The sequence below is a fragment of the Papio anubis genome, chromosome 17, assembly GCF_008728515.1.
Source record: "Papio anubis isolate 15944 chromosome 17, Panubis1.0, whole genome shotgun sequence".
NCBI lineage: Eukaryota > Metazoa > Chordata > Mammalia > Primates > Cercopithecidae > Papio > Papio anubis.
Window position 1 is genome coordinate 1,437,782 of NC_044992.1, and position 21,451 is coordinate 1,459,232.

General features: G+C 53.4%; 1 protein-coding gene across 11 annotated transcripts; it reads right to left on the reverse strand.

The window, feature by feature from the left end:
* Window positions 1-11,236: 11,236 nt before the first annotated feature.
* Window positions 11,237-21,109, reverse strand: TLCD2 (TLC domain containing 2). 11 transcript variants are annotated; one of them, XM_031657252.1, is made up of 8 exons: window positions 21,019-21,106; window positions 20,093-20,235; window positions 18,325-18,407; window positions 17,810-17,968; window positions 14,058-16,392; window positions 13,800-13,882; window positions 13,486-13,568; window positions 11,237-11,956 (listed from the first exon to the last, which is right to left on the reverse strand). In XM_031657252.1, the coding sequence occupies exons 5-8, from the start codon at window positions 14,231-14,233 to the stop codon at window positions 11,504-11,506; spliced, it is 795 nt and encodes a 264-aa protein (XP_031513112.1). In that variant the 5' UTR covers window positions 14,234-16,392; window positions 17,810-17,968; window positions 18,325-18,407; window positions 20,093-20,235; window positions 21,019-21,106; the 3' UTR covers window positions 11,237-11,503. The 11 variants fall into 11 exon arrangements, with proteins under 11 accessions (XP_031513112.1, XP_031513111.1, XP_031513110.1 ...); XM_031657251.1 differs by having other exon boundaries at window positions 17,657-17,968; XM_031657250.1 differs by having other exon boundaries at window positions 14,058-16,879; window positions 21,019-21,096.
* Window positions 21,110-21,451: the final 342 nt, after the last annotated feature.

The window sequence follows — 21,451 nt, forward strand, 5'->3', positions numbered from 1 at the left end:
AGAATTTACAAATCAAAGTGAAATAATTACAAAAAAAAAAATGCAAAGGATGTCAATGTGCTTTCAGAACGGTAAAAATTTTAAAACAATTCCTTTTGGTTTTTTTTCAGACAGGGTCTCACTCTGTTGCCCAGACTGGAATGCAATGGCGCAATCTCAGTTCACCACAACCTCCACCTCCCAGGCTCAAGCGATTCCCCTGCCTCAGCCTCCAGAGTAGCTGGATTATAGGCAGGTGCCACTACTGCCAGCTAATTTTTGTATTTTTAGTAGAGACAGCGTTTCACTATGTTGGCCAGGCTGGTCTCAAACTCCTGACCTCACGAAATCCTTCTGCCTCGGCCCTCCCAAAGTGCCGGGATTACAGGCGTGAGCCACCATGCCCGGCCTAAAAACTATTTTTAATGCAATGGGGAGTTTGGGCAAGGGCTGGCTAAGTGACTTATCCAGGCATACATACTCAGCTAGTCTGTAGCACAGCCAGAATCAGAATCGAGGTCTTTGGTTTGGTTCAGGGCGCTTTCCTATACACTATTTTGCCTCTTTCTTTATAGATAGGCCACAGAATGGAGAAATTTCAAGGTAGAAAGGTAGGAGTCGGCTGACGACTAAACATCCATCAAGTCAGATACATTGCCTCTGGAGTGATATTTATAAGTCAGGCTGTTTCCGTTTGAAGGCAGACTTCTATTTGTCAAGTATTGATTTCTGCACTCTTCAGGAATGCAGTAATTGTGGAGGCAGAGGTTCATTTCAGCTTTCCTCTGTAGACATGAACATCACTTAGCTTGGTACTGTGGAACATATTCTGCTTTTGTTTTTTGAGATGGAATCTGACTCTGTTGCCCAGACTGGAGTGCAGTGGCACGATCTCAGCTCTCTGCAACCTCCACCTCCCAGGTTCAAGTGATTCTCCTGCCTCAGCCTCCTGAGTAGCGGGGATTACAGGCACGTGCCACCATGCCCAGCTAATTTTTTGTATTTTTAGTAGAGATGGGGTTTTACCGTGTTAGCCAGGATGGTCTCCATCCCCTGACCTCATGATCTGCCCAGCTCAGCCTCTCAAAGTGCTGGGATTACAGGCGTGAGCCACTGCGCCCGGTTGGTAGTAAATACTTTCTTTGGCTGAAGCCTTGCCCCTCACTCTGGCCTGCCAATCTGTGCCCTTAAGAGGACTCCCTCATCTCCCAAACCTTCACTGGTTGGCATTGCTAATCCTGGGGCCTGAGAGGCTGGCACGGAAGCTCTCTCTGCCCCAGATCCCAGGTCAGGGCACTGCTAGAAGAGGATAGAGAAGCCTGCAGCCCTGGAGTACCACAAATTCCTGCTGCACTGACGCAGGCCAGTCCTGCTACCTATTCACTCGCTCCCCTTAGCAGCTTATCCAAACATTGTTTTCTTCAAACTCCTGCCCTTCCTTCCCCAACCCCAACTGTGTGGAATCCAAATATTTCCACCTTAACAGCAAACAGGAGTGGGGTGCTGGGGAGATGGAGGAGATGGGGGAGGGAAACAGGGGAACCGTCTAGGGCTGCTGCCGTAGTATTTCATTGAAATATATTGAATCTAAAAATTCAGATGAGGTTGGCTGCAGTGGGTTCACGCCATTCTCCTGCCTCAGCCTCCTGAGTAGCTGGGATTACAGGTGTCTGCCACCACACCCATCTAATTTTTTGTATTTTTAGTAGAGACGGGGTTTCACTGTGTTAGCCAGGATGGTCTCAATCTCCTGACCTTGCAATCCGCTCGCCTTGGCCTCCCAAAGTGCTGGGATTACAGGCATGAGCCACCGCGCCCGGCCTCCTGTCTCTATTTTTTTTTTTTTTTTTGAGGCGGAGTCTCGCTCTGTAGCCCAGGCTGGAGTGCAGTGGCCGGATCTCAGCTCACTGCAAGCTCCGCCTCCCGGGTTCACGCTATTCTCCGGCCTCAGCCTCCCGAGTAGCTAGGACTACAGGCGCCCGCCATCTCGCCCGGCTATTTTTTGTATTTCTTAGTAGAGACGGGGTTTCACTGTGTTCACCAGGATGGTCTCGATCTCCTGACCTCGTGATCCGCCCATCTCGGCCTCCCAAAGTGCTGGGATTACAGGCTTGAGCCACCGCGCCCGGCCCTCCTGTCTCTATTTTAAAAAAAAATTTATCTGGGTGTAGTGATGCATGTCTGTAATCCCACCTACTCAGGAGGCTAAGGCAGGAGGATCGCCTGAGCCCAAGAGCCAGGAGTTGGAGGCTGCAGTGAGCTATGATTGCACCACTGTACTCCAGCCTGGGTGACAGGGTGAGACCCTGTCTCAAAAAATATAAATACAAACAAAAGATAAGATGAATGTCTTGTTGTGTGAGGCTAAATGGGATAATGTATACAAGGTGCCTGATGGCCAGGTGTGGTGGCTCACACCTGTAATCCCAGCACTTTGTGAGGCCAAGTAAGGTGGATCATGAGGTCAGGAGTTCGAGACCAGCCTGGTCAATATGGTGAAATCCCGTCTCTACTGAAAACACAAAAAATTAGCCGGGCATGGCTGGGCACAGTGGCTCACGCTGTAATTCCAGCACTTTGGGAGGCCAAGGAGGGCGGATCACGAGGTCAGGAGATCGAGACCATCCTGTTTAACACAGTGAAACCCCATCTCTACTAAAAATACAAAAAATTAGCTGGGCGTGGTGGCAGACACCTGTAGTCCCAGCTACTTGGGAGGGTGAGGCCAGAGAATGGTGTGAACCCGGGAGGCGGAGCTTGCAGTGAGCTGAGATTGCGCCACTGCACTCCAGCCTGGGTGACAGAGCAAGATTCCTCTCAAAAAAAAAAAAAAAAAAAATTAGCTGGGCGTGGTGGTGGGTGCCTGTAATCCCAGCTACTTGGGAGACTGAGGCAGGAGAATCGCTTGAAACTGTAAGGCAGAGGTTGCAGTGAGCTGAGATTATGCCACTGCACTTCAGCCTCAGGGACAAGATGCGAGACTCCGTCTCATAAATAAATAAATAAATAAATGGTGCCTGACATGGGGAAGGGGCACAACAAATGTTCAGCCAGGGATGCTCCTAAATAAACATTTCATCTCAACACAAGAGCTCCTCTCAAAAGAGTAACTTCCCTTATGTAGCTTCTTGCAAAATGAGGACTTCTAATTTTCAGCCCAACAAAATCCAGATTTTATGTGATAAAGTTTTGGCAGTTCAGTTATGAAGTTTTCTGTTTAATTTTCTTGTTGATTCAGGATTAATTTGGCTACAAGATTCTTTTGGTTTCAACCTTTGGCACTGAAAATCATTCCAAACTCTCTGAATCCGACTGGATGTACTGGCTCACGCCTGTAATCCCAGCATTTTGGGAGGCCAAGGTGGGCGGATCACTTGAGGTCAGCAGTTCAAGACCAGCCTGGCCAACACAGTGAAACCCTGTCTCTACTAAAAATACAAAACTTAGCCAGGTGTGGTGGCACATGCCTGTAGTCCCAGCTACTCGGAAGGCTGAGGCAGGAGCATCTCTTGAACTTGGGAGGTGGAGGCTGCAGCGAGCTGAGATCGACCCACCGCACTCTACCCTGGGCGAAAGAGTGACAGCTTGTCTCAAAAAAAAAAAAAAAAAAAAAAAAAACCCAAAACAGCCAGGTGCGGTGGCTCACGCCTGTAATCCCAGCACTCTGGGAGGCGGAGGAGGGCAGATCACAAGGTCAGGAAATCAAGACCATCCTGGCTAACACGGTGAAACCCATCTCTACTAAAAATACAAAAAATTAGCCAGGCGTGGTGGCGGGCACCTGTAGTCCCAGCTACTCGGGAGGCTGAGGCAGGAGAATGATGTGAACCTGGGAGGCGGCGCTTGCAGTGAGCCAAGATCGTGCCACTACACTCCAGCCTGGGCAACAGACGGAGACTCTGTCTCAAAAAAACAAAACAAAACAAAACAAACAAAAAAAACCACAACAACAAAAAACACCTGTCTGAAGCCACTCTCTTGCTCTAAGTTCATTCTACTGAATACATTGTGTTTGCTTATTTATTTATTTATGTATTTTTATTTTAGAGAAAGGGTCTTGTTCTGTCACCCAGGCTGGAATGCAGTGGCCCGATTATGGCTCACTGCAGCCTTGACCACCTAGGTTCAAGTGATCATATCACTTCAGCCTCCAAAATAGCTGGTACTATAGGCTTGTGCTACCACACCTGGCTAATTTTAAAAGAAATTTTGTAAAGATGAGGTTTTGCTATGTTACCCAGGCCAGTCTTGACCTCCTGGGCCCAAGCCTCAGCCTCCCTGGAATTAGAGGAATGAACCACCTCGCCTGACCCTGGATTTGCTTTTTTTTTTTTCGAGACAGAGTCTTGCTCTGTTGCCCAGGCTAGAGTGCAATGGCATGATCTCGGCTCACTGTAACCTCCACCTTCTGAGTTCAAATGATTCTCCTGCCTCAGCCTCCCAAGTAGCTGGCATTACAGGCGCCTGCCACCATGCCCAGCTAATTTTTGTATTTTTAGTAGAGATGGGGTTTTGCCATGTTGGCCAGGCTGGTCTCGAACTCCTGACCTCAAGTGATCCGCCAGCCTCAGCCTCCCACAGTGCTGGGATTACAGGCATGAGCCACTGAGCCCAGCCAGGATTTGCTTTTTGATTGTAGAGGGTATCAGGACACGTCAGGATGGAAACCTTCCCAAGGCAAAGCCGCCACAATCTAGCATTGAATTGTAAATCAGGACACCATTGGGGCCAAAAAGTAACTCCAAGTAACCAGGCTCATAAGAGATTGATGCAATTAATGCAATTACTTGCATAGCAATTTATTAATTTATAATCAGGGTAGTGTTTCAAGGCCATAAAATATCAATGTATCCCATCCAGAAAAACCCCTTCCTTCTCCTAGAGGACAAAGAAATCATTAGCAAGTCGCTCCGTAGGCGTGGAGTCTGTCTTGAGGACCATTTTCCTGGGCCACGGTGAGGTCTGACAAAGCACCATTCTGCTAGCCAGGCTCCTACCAAATGTAGCATCTGGCAACCTCTGCATTTTGGAACTTCCTTTTCTTAGGGTCTTAATTGACCATTCTTCTTTGATTGACATCATTTTTATGTAGCCCACACTCCAATTCTCTGCTTACTTACTCCATTGTGATAACAAATCCAGTCCTGCCTTCCTCACGTTTCACTGGTAGGAATCTGTGTGTGGTCCTAAATTCTTCCTGCCTGCCCCAACTGGGAGCTCATCTCACTCTTCCTGTATGGGCTTGACTAGTTAATCCGCAGAAACAGCCATGTTTCCCTAATGGTCAAGTTCTTGGGCGCCCTTTGTAGATACTACCAAGTATTACCAAGAGGGACACTCGCTCAAACATCACAAATGGATACCAGTGGCCAAAGAAAAGGTGTATGACTTAGAATCAATTTCATATCAGCCCCTCCTTGCGTATTTAAAGAGATAGATTCCTCACATGAGTTTGTCACATTTATTTTTCTTTAAAAACTCAAGGCAGGCCGGGCATGGTGGCTCCACGCCTGTAATCCAGCACTGGGAGGCAGGCAGAAGTGAGATCCCACAAGTCCAGGAGATCAAGACCATCCTGGCTAACAAGATAGAAACCCGTCTCTACTAAAAATACAAAAATTAGCCAGGTGTGGTATCAGAGCGCCTATAGTCCTTCGGGAGGAGCTGAGAGCAGAAGAATAGTGTATGAACAAGGCTGAGCTGTGAGCTGAGATCAGCATGCACTGCACTCCAGCCTGGGCGGCAGGTGAGATTCAGCAAAAACTCAAGGCAGGTAGCATTTTTGTTCATCAGGCATTCAGTTAAGATGTGGAGGTGAGTTTTGTAGATGTGCTTTTTTTAGCAAAAATTTTTTTGACCGGGCATGTTGGCTTACACCTATAACCCCAGTGGTTTGGGGCCCAAGGCGGTGAGGATCCGCCTGAGGTCAGGAGTTTGGAGACCAGCCCTGGCCAGTATGGTGAGAGCCTGTCTCTACTAAAATACAAAACCTGACCAGGTGTGGTGATGGGTACCTATAATCCCAGCTCCTAGGGAGGCTGAGGCAGGAGAATCGCTTGAGTCCACGATACAGACTTTGCAGTGAGCCAGGATGTGCCACTGCATTCCAGCCTGGGCGACAAGAATGAAACTCTGTCTGAAAAAAAAATTAAAAAGGAAAAGAAAGAAAAAAGAAAGTGACTTTTTTTTTTTTGTAGAGAGGAGGTCTCAATATATTGCCCAGACTGGACTTGAACTCCTCAGCTCAATCACTCCTCCTACCTCGGCCTCCCAATGTGCTGGGATTACAGGCAGGAGCCACCATGTCCAGCCAGCAAAGATATGACTTCTAAAAGTACAGACTCTGACAAAATTCTACATTGTTTCTCTAGCTCACTACCTATACCTTCGCCTCTTGGGTTTTTATCTAATTACATTTAAATGCTCTGCTCTTATTTTCTGCTTGTGTTTAGCTCCTTCCGACTGTGTTTTCCTCGGTCTTAGTTGGATTGTTTTAAAATGCTAGCTATTTTCTGACTCTATGATGGAGACTTCTCACAATCCCTCTCATTTTTCTTTCACACCTGTATTTCTTTTTCTTCTCTCTTCATCTCTGGGTTCCTGCCTCTTCTTTGTGCCTTTGGATGTCAATTTTTGACATGGAGTCTCACTCTGTCACCTCTTCAGAGTGTAATGGCCTGATCTAAATCCTAACAACCTCGGCCTCCCAGGTTCAAACGATTCTCCTGCCTCAGCCTCCTGAGTAGCTGGGATTACAGGCACCTGCCACCATGCCCGGCTAATTTTTGTACTTTTAATAGAGACGAGGTTTCTATGTTGGCCAGGCTGGTCTCGAACTCCTGACCTCAGGTGATCCGCCCGCCTCAGCCTCCCAAAGTGCTGGGATGACAGGCGTGAGCCACCGCGCCCGGCCTGGATATTTATTTATTTATTTATTTATTTTGGAGGCGGAGTCACCGGCTCTGTCGCCCAGGCTGGAGGAGGCAGTGGCCAGATCTCGGCTCACTGCAGCCTCCGCCTCGGGTTCCCGCCATTCTCCTGCCTCCAGCCTCGGTATCTGGGACTACAAGCCGCCACCTTGCCCGGCTAGTTTTTGTATATTTTAGTAGAGGCGAGGGTTTCACCCCGAGTTAGCCAGGATGGTCTCGATCTCCTGGCTTGTGATCCATGCGTCGGCCTCCCAGAAGTGCGGGATTACGGAAAAAGCAGGCACAGCCCGGCCGGCCTGGATATTTTAAATCATTCTGCGCCCTCCTCCATTTTTTTCTCTCTGTGATTCTCTTTGTCAGCTCCTTTGCCTATATTTGCATCTCAGATGACACCCCTGATTCTGGCTTCCAATCCTTACCTTCCCTACCACCATTCTCTGCTGACGAGTTGCTATCCAGCCTGTGTCATTAGGTTTGCATTGCAGCTCTTTGTCCTTTGTCTTTCAGCCTGCCTCCAAGTCCCCGTATCTCCCGGTCTCTTTCGTCGGTGAATCTTCCCACTGACTGCCTCCTCCGCCTTCTGCTCTTCCGCTTCTCAGGCGGACTCATCCCTCTTCTCTTGTGCCCTCTCCTCTTTACTCTTCTAGTCTCTCTCCTATCTGCCAATGTTCCTCCACATACGCTCCTGAGCCTGGGGTGTCCTCCCTTGTCTCTCCCCTCCTCTTCCTTTATTTTTTTTTTTTTGGGGATTGGGTGGCTCTGTCGCCCAGGCTGGACTGCAGTGGCCGGATCTCAGCTCACTGCAAGCTCCGCCTCTCGAGTTCACGCCATTCTCCCTGCCTCAGCCTTCCGAGTGGCTAGGACTACAGCCCACCACAGCGCCCGGCTAATTTTTTATATTTTGTAAAGACAGGTCTCACCGTGTTAGCCAGGATGGTCTCGATCTCCTGACCTAAAGTGATCCATGCCTCGGCCTCCCAAAGTGCTGGGATTACAGGCACGGCATGAGCCACTGCATGACCCTTTTTTTTTTTTTTCCTGAGACGAGTCTGGCTCACCAATAAGCCCAGGATAGGCGGTGGCTGGCTCATGCAAGCTCCACTTCCGGGTTCCAGGCCTTTCTTCTCGCCCCCTCCAGCCTCCTGAGTAAGCTGGGACTGGGCTGGCACCTGACAGCAAGCCCGGCTAATTTTTTGCATTTTCAGTAGAGACAGGGTTTCACCGTGGTAGTCAGGATGGTCTGGATCTCCTGACCTCGTGATCCGCCTGCCTCGGCCTCCCAAAGTGTTGGGATTACAGGCGTGAGCCACCGTGCCGGGCTGACTCACTCTAGTTCACTGTCTAGACTCTGGGTGCCTTTCAGCCTTGGGGTCTCTTCTTGTTGGCCTTTATTTCTATTTTTCTGGTCCTTTTTGTTTATAACCATTTTATCAGTTCTGTGACTTTGGTGTCTCTCAGGATCTATGACAGCCTTTCTCCATATTTCTGCTAAGGCCTGTCTCTTCTGCCCTCCATCCCTTTTTGCCTCTGTCACCTCTATGCGAATAATCCTTCTGTCTTTCTATCTGTCGCTCAATCTATGTATGTCTGTCTCTGTCATTCTTTGTATCTTTCTGTACTTCCGCTTCTTAGCAAGGTTTTTTTGAAGACAATCTTCCTGTCTCTTGCTTTTGCTCATGTACCTTTTCTGTGGATGGCTAAGGGTTGCCTCTCTGAGTCCATTGTTTAGTAGAACAGCCTTAATCTGCTCGGCACTTCCCATCACATGGATGTTCTGGGAAGGAAGCGGTCTTGTTCAACAGAAAAAAAACACAGCAGCAGCACTTTACAGGGAGAGCCGGAGCCAGGCCGGATCGAAGATCAGGAGGTCGAGACCATCCTGGCTAACGGTGAAACCCCATCTCTACTAAAAAAATGCAAAAAACTGGCGGTGGTGGCTGCCTGTAGTTCAGCTGCACTGGGAGGCTGAGGCAGGGAAGAATGCAAGTGAACCGGGAGGCCAGGCTTGCAGTGAGCTGAGATCCAAGCACTGCACTCAGCCGGGCAGCAGAGAGACTCGTCTCAAAAAAACACAGCAGAAGCAGCAGGAGGGAAGAGGCTTATGAATGAATCAGAAAGGTCCAGCTCTTCCTTTTTCTTTTGAGGCCAGTCTCACTCTGTGCCAGGCTGGAGTGTAGTAGCGCGATCTTTGTCCTGCAACGCCTCTACCTCCCCTGGGTTCTCCCAGCGACCTACCTCCAGCCTCCCCGATAGCTAATTACAGGTATCTAGCTAATTTTTGTATTTTTGAAACTAGAGACAGGGGTTTCACCATGTTGTTTCAGGCTGAAGTCTTTTGAAGCCAGTCTGGCTCCTGTCGCCCAGGCTGGGAGTGCAGTGGCGGATCTCGGCTCACTGCTTTCTGCATTCGGGTTTAAGCCGTTCTCCTCGCCCTCAGCCTCCCGAGTAGCTGGGGGGACTACGGCCCGCCACCCGCGCCCGGCTAGTTTTTGCTGTATTTTTTTAGTAGAGGCGGGGGTTTCCGCAGGTGTTGAAACCAGGATGAGTGGCGATCTCCTGACCTTGTGATCCGCCCGTCTCGGCCTCCCCAAAGAGTGCTGGGATTGGGCAGGCCACGGCCCGGCCAGACCAGGCTGGTCTTGAACTCCTCACCTCAGGTGATCCTCCCCATCTAGGCCTCCCAAAGTGCTGGGATTACAGGGTGTGAGCCTGCAGCCGACCAGAGAGGAGCCAGCTATTCCTTTATCCTCACCGTGCTCTCCTGGCTCTGCCTCTGCCCTCATTCTTCCCTGCAAAGAAGCCTGGGCCTGGGGAAGAGCTCTGTACTGGGCACCCAGAGTGGGTGCTCCAGTTCCTTCCTGTGATTCTGGACTTCAATTACCATCCTAGAAAGACAGACCTAGCCCGTGTTCATTCCTCTAATAATAATCCAGATTGTCTTTGAAAAGTCAAAAGAGGCGGAAGTGTGATGGCTCAAACCTGCAATCCCAGCACTTTGGGAGGCCGAGATGGGGCGGATCCGCGGGTCAGGAGTCCGAGACCATCTGGCTAACACAGTGAAACCCCATCTCTACTAAAATACAAAAATAGCGTGAGATTAAATGGGCATGTAGTCCCAGCTACTCGGGGAGGCTGAGGCAGGAAGAATAAGCGTGGGCAAGTGAGGGCACAGTGAGCTGAGATCCCGGCCACTGCACTCCAGCCCTGGAGCTACAGAGGCGAGACTCCGTCTCAAAAAAAAAAAAAAAAAAAAAAAGAATCAAAAGAGGCCAGGTACGGTGGCTCACGTCTGTAATCCCAGCACTTTGGGTGGCTGAGGTGGGTGGATCACTTGAGTGCAAAAGTTTGAGACCAGCCTGGGCAACATGGCAAAACCTGGTCTCTATAAGAAAACACCAAAATTAGCCTGGTGCAGTGGCGTGCACCTGTAGTCCCAGCTACTTGGGAGGCTAAGCTGGGAGGCAGGAGTATTGCTTGAGCCTGGGAGGCAGAGATTCCAGCGAGCCAAGATCAAGTCCTACACGCCGTCCTGGGCGACAGAGCAAGAACTTGTCTCAAAAAAAAAAAAAAAAAAAAGAAAAAAGAAAAAGAAAAAAGAAAAGAAAAAAAAAACCGAAAAGTAAAAAGACACCAAAAAAATTAAAAAATTTAAAAAAATTAAAAGGACACAGTAGGACCAGGGTTAAGCAGAAAAACAGGAGTGTGTGCCGGGCGTAGTGGCTCATATCTATAATCCCAGCACTCTGGGAGGCCGAGGCAGGTGGATCACTTGAGGTCAGGAGTTCAAGACCAGCCTGGGCAACATGGTGAAACCTCTCCACCAAAAAATACAAAAATTAGCTGGTCTTGGTGGTGCATGCCTGTAGTCCCAGCTACTTGGGAGGCTAAGGCAGGAGAATCACTTGAACCCAGGAGGCTGAGGTTGCAGTGAGCTGGAATCGTGCCACTACACTCCAGCCTGGGTGACAGAGTGAGATGCTATCTCATAAAAAAATAAAAAAGAAAAAAAAAAAGAAAGAAAAACAGGAGTGTGGCTTTGACAACCAGAAATATTAGCAGCAATTGCTGTGGCCCAGGTTCTGTCTCTTGGCAACTATCACGTCCATCTCTGCCGGGACAGATAGCACCTCCTCTACCTTCCTCCCCCTGCCAGAATTTGGTTATAGGTGAGATCTCTTTTCTCTGTCCCTACTCGCCCCATACCAGCTCTCTCTGATCCTAGTGGGACTTCACCTTCCCCGATACGTCCCTGGGTTAAAGCAAAGAGCTTCCGTCTCCACTGGCAGTTTCTTCCAGCGGCATGCCTCCTGCCACCCTTTACTGACAGATCTGGCTGTACTTCTTGAGTTTATTTGCTGGAAAGGGCACTCATCTGATGACGGATTTCAGTGAACAGAAACCCAGGTTCCCACCCATCCAACATCAGCATTTCTTCTTAGATCCTAGCAAGGGGAAGGGATGTGAGTTAGCTGGAAGAGAAACTGAGATGCTGATGAGCCAGTCTGGCCCTCACCCCGATGGCGGACTGTGCATGGAAGACCCTCATCTCCTTGTCCTGGCCCCACCTCTCCCAGCGAGGGGCCAATGGCTTTTCTCTAGTCTTTCAGGCTGAGAGTGGAATTGTCCCTGGTGACAGGTCCATCGTCACGACGTGTCCTGGTCCCCCTGGTTTTCTCGTGCCCAGGGCTGGGTGGATGGGTTCGAGACTGCAGGACATCATTGACCAGAATGCGGATCCCTAATACGATGCTCATGACGCCCACAGTGACCAGCCCAATTCCACCCAGGGTGACCAGAGCAAGAGGAACCTGGTGGCGCTGCCGGAATAGCCACAGACTCATCCACCCCAGCGGGACCAGGCGGAAGAGGGCCAGGGTGGCCAAGGAGGCCCAGCTGGTCACGCTGAAGGCCAGGGATGGGGCCTGGCGAGAGAGCAACAGCAGCTTCCGCAGGTGCAAGCAGGCAGAGTTCAACTCCAGCAGCAGAGACACCATGGAGAAGCCCACGTAGTGGCCAGACAGAACAGCGGTGCTGAGGCAGCTCACCACCTGGGAGCCAGGGTCACAGGTCAGAGGACCCCCCACAACCTGCCAGCCATCATGTCCCAATAACCCAGGCCTTAAGAGAGGCTTCCACGCACTCTGTGGGACTCCCCAAACACCTGACCTTTATGCTTTTACCTTTATCCTGGGGCCCTGAGCAGCCTTGAAACAACCCTTCCATAGATGGAGCCAGGATTGGCCCAGGGAGGGGCTGTCTCATCCCCTAACACCCCTTTAACTTCCCATTCCTGGGCTTTCTTTTCTTTCTTTCTTTCTTTTTTTTTTTTGAGACGGAGTCTCGCTCTATCCTGGGCTGGGCTGCCCGGTGGCGGATCTCAGCTCACTGCAAGCTCTGTCTCCCAGGTTTATGCCATTCTCCTGCCTCAGCCTCCCGAGTAGCTGGGACTACAGAAGCCCACCACCTCGCTTGACTAGTTTTTTGTATTTTAGCGAGTAGAGGCGGGGGTTTCACCGTGTTAGCCCAGGATGGTCTCGATCTCTGACCTCGTGATCCAGCCCGTCGGCCTCAGAAGTGCTGGGATTACAGGCTTGAGTACAGCGCCCGGCCTTTTTTTGATACAGAGTCTCACTCTGTCACCAGGCTGGAGTGCAGTGGTATGATCTTGGCTCACTGCAACCTCCGCTTCCCTGGTTCAAGAGATTCTCCTGCCTCAGCTTCCCGAGTAGCTGGGACTACAGGCATGCGCCACCACACCCAGCTAATTTTTGTATTTTTAGTAGAGACGGGGTTTCACTGTATTAGTCAGGATGGTCTCGATCTCCTGACCTCGTGATTCACCTGCCTCGGCCTCCCAAAGTTCTGGGATTACAGGCGTGAGCCACGGCACCCGGCCTAGGGCTTTCATACCGCATACCCACACCCTATACTAGGGCACCCCCTTTTCAGAAAAGCTCCATATTCCACATTTCCGTGATCAACTGCACACCTGTGGGGGGACCCGAACTCCTTAGGCTCACATGGTGGGTGCCCTTGTATGGTGGGTGCCCTGGCATGGTGGGTGCCCTTGGATGGTGGGTGTCTGGACTCCCCAGCTGTGGCCAGCAGCCACCTCCTCCCCCTAACTCAGCCTAAGACTGGGGAGCCAAGCACCAGCTAGGGGCAGAGACTCTGTGGGAAATGATAGGATAGAAAAATGAAGAGAGGGCCAGGGACGGTGGCTCATGCCTGTAACCCCGTCACTTTGGAAGGCTGAAGTGGGTGGATCACCTGAGGTCAGAATTTCGAGACCAGCCTGGCCAACATAGAGAAACCCCATCTTTACTAAAAATATAAAAATTACTTGGGTGTGGTGGTGGGTGCCTGTAATTCCAGCTACGTGGGAGGCTGAGGGAGGAGAATTGCTTGAACCCCGGAGGCGAAGGCTGCAGTGAGCCGAGGCTGAACCACTGGACTCCAAATTGGGTGACAGAGTGAGACTCTGTCTCAAAAAAAAGAAGAAAGAGGAGAGACTGGGAAGCTCAGGTTGGACAGGGCTCCCTCCTCCCTCCTGTCTGGCTTCTCCCCTCAGTCTCACCACCAAATGATGACAGAGAAGATCCCAGGTCTTGCCCAAGGTCTGGTTCCGCAGCAGGTCAGCTCCGTCTGCCAGGAAGTAACCTGTGGGCATGGGGGTAGGGGTTAGGCTGCTTCAGAGCCTGGGCAGCTTAGAGAGGATTTCCAGCTCCCCCCGCCCCGCCCCGCCCCTCTCCCAGTTCTTAGGTTTCCCTTGGTAAAAGCTTCAGGAACGTTTAACCCCCACGGGGGAGGGGAATGGACCTCGAAGGACAGCAGAAGCTGCCCCCCGCACCCCCCGTCGCCCCACCGGCCCAGCCTTCCCTGCAGACTTACCCACAGACACGGCCACCAGCACCAGGGCCCAGCTCGGGTGGCCATGGATGGGGTCGGCGGCCATCTGAGGGTGCAGTGACAGGCTGGGGTATGGAGGGGGAAGGGAGGGGCATGGTTAGCCTCTCCAGGCCCTGACCCCACTCTCTCTGTGGGCGCCCCCACCCCAGTCTCAACTCTGGAGACGCCCGCCGGGTCTCCCGACCTCAGCCTCCCACCCCTCGCCCTCGCCTGGTGCGCCTCGAACCCCCAAGCCCGCACCCGAGCAGTGCCCCGGCCCCCGAGAGCAGGCTGTGCGCCAGGGAGACGCAGAGGTTCCGCCACTGCCAGCGGTCCCGAGCGGCCAATTCCGGCGTGGGCAGCCGCCGCAGCCCCCAGTGCAGCCCTCGGAACGCGAGGAAGGAGGCGCCGGCCACCAGGAGCCCCGGGGGCGCCATGGCCCGGCAGCGGTTGGGGGGGAGGGGGGTCCAGGTCTGTCCGCTCGGTGCCCGCACTCTCGGCCAGGACTGGAACCCGCTTTCCTGCAGGGCTGGGCCCCCGGCTCCCCTCCCCGCCCCGCCTTCGAAATCCGCAGGAACTTTTCCCTGCTCGTCCACGCCCCATCCCTCGGCTGCGCGGTGATTGGAGCAGCCGCGGGGCCACCACCCCTGGAGCCTTGGCCACCGATCGCGTCCCGCCCCAGCCAGGGGAGCAGTTCGGGGGCTCCGGACCCTGGAGCTCGGGGGGCCTCCAGGATGTTCACCAATAGGGTTCCTCCCCAGCTCCAGGCGTCCTGAAGCGCTGCAGTTGCAGACCTGGGTCTCCAGTCTAACCTCACCTGACACTCCCGGGCCCCGCCCGCGAACCTCGACCTCCTCCTCCGGCTCCAGAGCCTTTCACCTACTGAGCGTCACCGCCACCCACCGCCACACCCTGGAAGGCAGAGGCCAGCGCAGCCCACACGTGCCTGCCGGAGTCTGGCCGCCGCCCCCACTTCCCTCCCAGCATCCGTGGTGGGGAGGGGGCGCCCCACTTTCTTGGAGCCACCCCTTCTGCCTCCTGAGGTTTCCAGGCCTTTAACATATCCCAGAAAACCTGTAATTCCAGCAGTTCTGCTCCCCGTTTCCACAACCCCCAGGAGCCCCCATGTTGGAGAAGCGACGCACTGGGCCCCGCCCTGACCCCCAGCATTGTTTTTGGCCCCACAGAGGAGCCTCATTAGGAAGACGAGGCAAAAGGGAATCGCTGGCCGCCGGTCTTGGAAAGCATCCCCCTTCCCCAAGGGCCTGGTACCTGTTGGGTAGGTAGAGTATCTAACAATCCAAGGGCAAGGAAAGGTAACACAGGGTCCCTTCAAGGCTGGGACAGAGTCAGAAGAGAAAAACAGATCTGTCCTACTCTCAGTAGCAGGGCTGTTAAGATTCTAGAACCCTCCAGTCTCCCCCAGCCCCTCACCACCTGAAGAGCCCCAGGTTTGTACTGCTTTCCTTCCACCTTACTCCACTCCACACCTCTTCAGCTAGCAGTCAGCCAGCAATTCAGAGCTGTTGCCTGCAGGCTGAGAGGAAGGATTCCAGCGACTTCAAAGAATTAAGTTCATAGACGAAGAGGCATCCCAACCAAACCTTCTCACCAAAAAGCTGAGGTCTTCCCTTCATTCTTCTGCCCCCACTTCTCCAAAGGTTTAAATAATAACACCAATCTCTTAAATTATATTTATTATAGGAAAGCAATACACAATTAATGTAGAAAATTTGGAAATTACAGAAAAACTAAAGATGAAAATTTCAGTGACTTTGTTCCGCCATCCAAAGATAACCACTAAACATTTTTTAGCATGCCTTTCGTCTTTTTTATCTGCTCTACGTATACAAGTATACACCCATACTTTAAAAGACAAAATTGAGATCACATAACATGCACTATTTTTACAACCTTTTAATATTCAAGGAGTATTTTTCTTTCAGTCAGATGTTCTTTTACATGACTTTTAATGTCTGTGCAGTACCCCACCATCTGGATGGAGATACAGTAATTTCCCTAAGCAAAATCCCCTACTGCAAACTTTCATTACAGCAGAAAAGGAATGAATTCCCAGCCAAACCATTGCTTCCCATTTTTCTCCATTGCAAAGCTGGGATGAACATCTTATCACTAACTAAATCCTTAATTATTTTCTTAGGATAAATTCCCAAAGATAGAATTCATAGGTCAAAGGACATGGAGCTTTTAGGCTACATGACACATATTACCCAACCGCCATCCAGGAAGCCTGCACCGATGTATACGATGTATACTCCCACGCGCAATATATGGCAATGTCATTTCAGTAGTCTCTTTGCCAGTATTGGGTCTTATTTTTTTCTGTTATGGTTTGCTAAGGGAAAAATGCTTTCAGCTCTATTTGCCTTTCTTTAATTACTAATGAAGCATACATTTTTTTCATGGTTTTATCCATTCCAATTTCTTTTATGAATTTCCTGTGTATGTCCTTTCGCAGATGGCTCTTGGTCCTTGAGGCTGCTTACATAAACATTACAGGCTGGGCGGAGGTGGAAGTAGGGCGGTGAAGCCACAGGGCACTGCACTATGGTGCCACATCTTGGAGGCAGAAAGCCTGGAGAGAAATGGTGATCAAAGGAGGAGAGGGCTGGAGGCTTGCCGTCGATGGAGGCTGGCTGTCCTCCCTCCTTTTAGGGTGCTCCTGGCCTTTATGGGCTCCCCTGTTGGATGCCCAAGTAGGACCCTGTGCTCTCCAGGCCTGGTCCTTCACTGGTCTCCGCATTTCCAGGCTCCCTTTCCTCACCTCTGCTCCATGATGGGTGAAGATGGCAGAGGCACATGCGAGGGCTGGAGGGAGACACTGTGGCCAGTGAAGCAAGAAGAAAGGACGGAGGCAGTGTCCAGGAATAGAGTGACCTTTGTTGCAGCCTATGCGTCTATCCCCTCCTCTCTACCACTGTCCCACTCAGCTTGGCTGCAGAAGGGCAGGGTTCCACAGTCTATTCTTCTCCACATCCTTGAGTTTTTCACAAGCGGAGGATAAGATACAGCTCCCTGCACATCTCCTCCCACCAAATCGAACAGACAGCTTCCTGTAGCCACTGGGTGAGAATGGATCAGGGCTGGAGGGGGCAGGTTTACACTGCCTGATATCCAGAAGGAGGTCACATCCCACAACCCACCTCCCCTGCTTGCTGCAGGGGAGAATTTCCTGTCTGCACAGGCCTGAGCTGGGGATCACACACCACCTTGGAAAGCAAAGTGAGGAAAGAAACAGGGCAGCGGCAGTTAGAATCCCACCAAGGGGCTGCTGTCCTGCTTTGGATATCAGGGGAAGCCTTGGGCCACCCTTGCATGGGGGGACATCGTGGAGAGGCGAGCTCCTCCTAGCTCCTTGCATTGGTCTAACTCTAACCCCCTCCTCCAGCTTCCCATTACCCCGCCCAGCTCCTGGGTGATGGTGTCAGGGATGGGGGAGGGACAACAGCTTATGTGAAAAGGTGTGTGTTCCCACCCACAGCGGCGCGAGAGCCCAGGTGGGCTCCTGACTCCCTCACGTACACTCATCTGTCTGGCTGCCCATCTCACAGGTGGAGAAACTGAGACAGGAGGTCTAAGGGTCTCAGACACAGGTAAGCGGCCAGGAATCGAGAGTCTGGGCCAGCCTAAGGAAATGCAGGGAAAAATAAGAGCAGAGGGATGACTCCTCACACCTGGGTTCAGTGTCCCTTTTCCTGGAAGAGTGGGCTTACTTTCGGACCTCATCTGGAAAGGCCAGTGGGGAAGAATGAGAGACACGGAAGGAGGGTCAAGAAGGAAGTCGGGGAGACAGAGTGTTCTCTCCACTTCTTCCCACTGTCACACAAAGACCAACTAACCTGGGCTTGTTTGAGCCTTCTACTCCTCAATTCAGCCAGTGTCTCTAATCTAAAACCGCTCCTTGCTGGGCCAATCTGGGCAAAGGCTCTCCAGCTTTCCCAAAACATATCATCAACCCTGCTGTTCGGACCTTCCCAGCCCATTTCTGTCACCTTCCAGATGACGGGGAAAGCGGCTCCTCCTCCTCCTCGAAGCCAGGGGCAGAGGGCAACAGTTCTTCAACTGGCAGCTTTAGCTGGGTCAGGACATAAAGCTTGCCACTGAAGAACTACTGCGGCTCAGCCAGGTGAGGGTGTGAGAGGAACAGGCTCCTAGGGGAAAGGGAGGGAAAATGGGAAAGATCTGAGCAGGGCATGTTGCTGCCACGCTGACCCACTCACTGGCCATCAGGGTCCTGCCCCAGTAGACCTTTGAGATTCTAATGAAGGGTTGCAGCTCTGATGTGGGCCTGCAGAAGCTGTTAGCCTCAGTGAGCAGCAAGAGGCAGCTGTAAACAGACTTCCCTTACTCTACTTTCCAGAACTGGAGTCTAGAGAAACCCAGTCCTGCTCTCAGCCACCCCTGCCCTAGCAGCCCCCGGGGGCCCAGCCTCCTCAGCATTCAGACAGGGCAGAGCCCGAGACCCTGGACACACCCCACCAGCACGCAGGTACTAGAAGTGTGGTACCTCAGGTCCAGAAATATGAGTTCAGTCATCAGCCCAAATGACTTGTTCCCAGGGAGTTCAGCTGGAAGGAGAGTTCTGGGGGCCTGGATTGGGGAAGAGTGAGGAAGGGAGGAGGCCTAGCGTTTGAAAGAAGGTCAGCAGAGGCCCCGGGGCTGTGAGGGGCGGGCAGGGGACCACAGGCTGGAGGGGAGGGAGGTGTGGGCAGGGTGGCTGGGGCTGTGAGGGGCGGGCAGGGGACCACAGGCTGGAGGGGAGGGAGGTATGAGCAGGGTGGCTGGGCAGCTTCCCCAGGACTCTCGGATGCCAGGCATTCCGCTTGCGCATTCCGGGTACATCTGGTATGAATTCCAGGCTGTCTGCCGGCCCCTCCATGTCTGAACTTTGTTCCAAGTTCCAAGCCCCGCCCCCACAGTTCCAACGCATGAATCAGCAGGAAAAGCCGGGCCCTGCAGCATGGCCCAGGGAGGGGGCTGGGGGCGTGGCAGGCTCGGGGGATGTGAGCTGGGGAGGGCGGGTCTCTGCTGACACTCAGTCCAAGGGCATGGCCCACGCCAGGCTGAGGGGCCAAGGCGGTCTTGCCTTGGAATTTCTGTACTCAGAGGGTAAGAAAGATTGGGGGATACGGGGTGCGGTTCAAATTCCGAAACCCTCTTGGGAGGCATGAACTTTGTGTATCTTCCTTCCCCTGGGTGACCAGTCCAACTCCGTCCGACCTTCCTCTGTCTGAGATAGCTCTGTTCAACTCAGAGGAGTCAGCAGCTGCTGAGAGTCTATGCCAAGCAGGTGCCCTTGGCTGCAGGGCGGGGTGGGCCCAGGGCACTGACCCTCTGACCAGCTGCTCCATCAACCCTCTGGCACTCTGACAGCTCCTAGCCCAGTCTGACAGCCAGGATGACAGGCCAAAGGAGTTGGAGGCTGGAACCAGGGCCGGAGGGAGGTGGGGGCCACAGCCTCGCCGGAGGCCATGGGGAGGGGCCAAGAGTTGGCCGGGAGGTGGGGAGAGAGGGAGCCCAGTGATGACTAACCCAGGCGCCCCACCCAGCCAGCCGGCTTCCCAGGCAGTCAGGGCCAGGCCTGGGCTAGGGGCCTCACAACCGGACAGGCTGGGGGGAGGTGCAGAGGTGACCTTCTCTCGGCCCAAGACGGCCAGTTAGTCTGGGGAGGGGGGGTTAGAATTTCCAGGCCCTCCTCTTGCCCTCTTTCCCCCGCCCAACCGCGGTGAAACCCTAACCTTTGGGTTGCATAAGGCCCCGGCACCGCCGCCCCCTACTCCTCTCCCCTCCCCCCTTACATAACATCCCCTGGAGGGAACGAGAGGAGGGGCCGGCCCGCCCAGCGACCCCTTCCCTGCCAGGGAGCTGAACTGCCGCTGAACTGGCTCTGACCCAGTGAACGCCGACAGAGGCAAAGCACCTCCCCGCCGCCCGCTCGGGGGGTCCAGAACCTCCCCAGGCTAGATGGCCGGCCCCTGTATCCTCAGACCGCGGGCCGCCGGGTGAGCCGCCCCCGGCCCTCCGGCCCCTCGGCTCCCCCCACCCCGCCACTCCGCCAGCCCTTCCGCCACGACTCCCGTCCCGGACTCTTTCCTCAGAGCTCCTGACACACTAACCCGGCCAGTCCAGGCCCCTCTTCCCGAAGCGCCCCTGCCCCCGCCGCCCCCTCTCTCCTCCCCGGAAGGGCAGGGTGTGGCCGCCCGGACCCCACTTTCACCCTCCATCCCGTTACCGCGGTTCCCCGCTGCGTGACCGGATGGCCAGCTCACACCCACCTGGTGCTGGGTGTGGGGGTTGCTGCGCAGAGGGGAGCAAATCACTGCGTCCTCTCCCCACGGCCGGCGGCGCTGTCTCTTCACGGCGCCCAGCACACACCGGCTCCAGGCTCCGATCAGCTGGCGGCGTCGTGACGCACGAGCTGCGAATGCACCGTCCGGGGCCAATCACCGCCCACTGCTGGGCAACGTGGCCACGCCCACCCGGGGGCGCCGGGGCCTCGCCCCGGTCCCGCCTCTCCAGGAGCCCTGGCTCTGATTGGCAAGGAGGCCACCCTTTTGCCGGGCGGAATTGCACCAAGCCCCGCCCACCCACTCACGAGCCGGCCAATAGACGGAAAGGCGTGGCCCAGCCCTTCGCGTCAGCGACCCGCTTAGAAAAGCGCTACGTCAAACGAGAGTCCTAAAGAGCAGGCGAAAGTCACGGCGTCTGCGTTTGCAATGCATGCTGGTCCGTGTAGTTCTCAGCCCGACACCCTCCTTCCCAGAACCCAGTGCGCTCTGTGAGTTGGCATTTTTAAACTGAGCTCGGAATCCGGCCCAGGGAAGTCCTTAAAGGGCGACAGCCCCTCCTTGTTGGAGCCGTGAGTGCTTCTTTTAGACATCTCCCAAACTGGCCGGCCTCGGCGGGACGCTATAGCTCTTTAAGGAAAGGTGGCGCGGACCAAGGAGCAGGCGTGGACAGAGCGTCAGCCCCCAGGGTAGCAGAGGCTGCAGTTGGAGAGCTATCGAGGCCTTCTGGAGGAGGGAGGATGCTCACCTCGCCCAGCCCAGCTTTCACTGGAGAGACCCAGCCCACTCCTCCTGGGGGCCCCTCCTAACCAGAGGAGGCTTTTTTCTGGGATGTCTCTTCCCAGTCCCAGAAGAGCCCCCAGAGCCTCCCAAGAGGTAGCTTTCTAACAATAGATTCATAGCACAGTCCTCACCTTAGGGTACAGGGAGGGCTTCTGGTCAGAAATTAGGGGATGGGCCATGCCAAAGTGCAAATGGTCAGCAATCGCATCCTCTCATTAACCCCCATTCAGTCCCGCCCTCCAAAGCTCTTCACTGACTCAGGCCTACTTAGGGAAGAGATTTCGAAGGTGGAGACCAATGAGCAGACTGCTCCTTCCCCAGGGGCCAATCAGAGTCTCAATGTGCGGGGGATGGGCAAAAACTGAAATGAACCCAATGACTTGGCAAAAGCTGTTGGTCGGCTTTTTTAAAGGGGCAAGCCTACCCCACCTTATCACTCCGCGCAAGCCCCAGAAAGAGGAACATGTGGACTGAAATCCATGCCTTTTCCTTCAGCTCCAAATAAGGGCTGAGAGTAACTGAGCAGGAGAGACGAGCCTGGAGGGTGAGATCCTTCCCGCTCTC

What these genes read in the sequence shown, in the direction of transcription:
- TLCD2 (XM_031657255.1), bottom strand. Translation starts at nt 14,233, where the DNA reads ATGGCGCCCCCGGGGCTCCTGGTGGCCGGCGCCTCCTTCCTCGCGTTC. An exon ending in GCTGGTGGCCGTGTCTGTGG is followed by an intron (nt 13,569 to 13,799) that starts GTAAGTCTGCAG and finishes CCATGCCCACAG; the next exon opens with GTTACTTCCTGGCAGACGGA. An exon ending in TTCTCTGTCATCATTTGGTG is followed by an intron (nt 11,957 to 13,485) that starts GTGAGACTGAGG and finishes CCTGGCTCCCAG; the next exon opens with GTGGTGAGCTGCCTCAGCAC.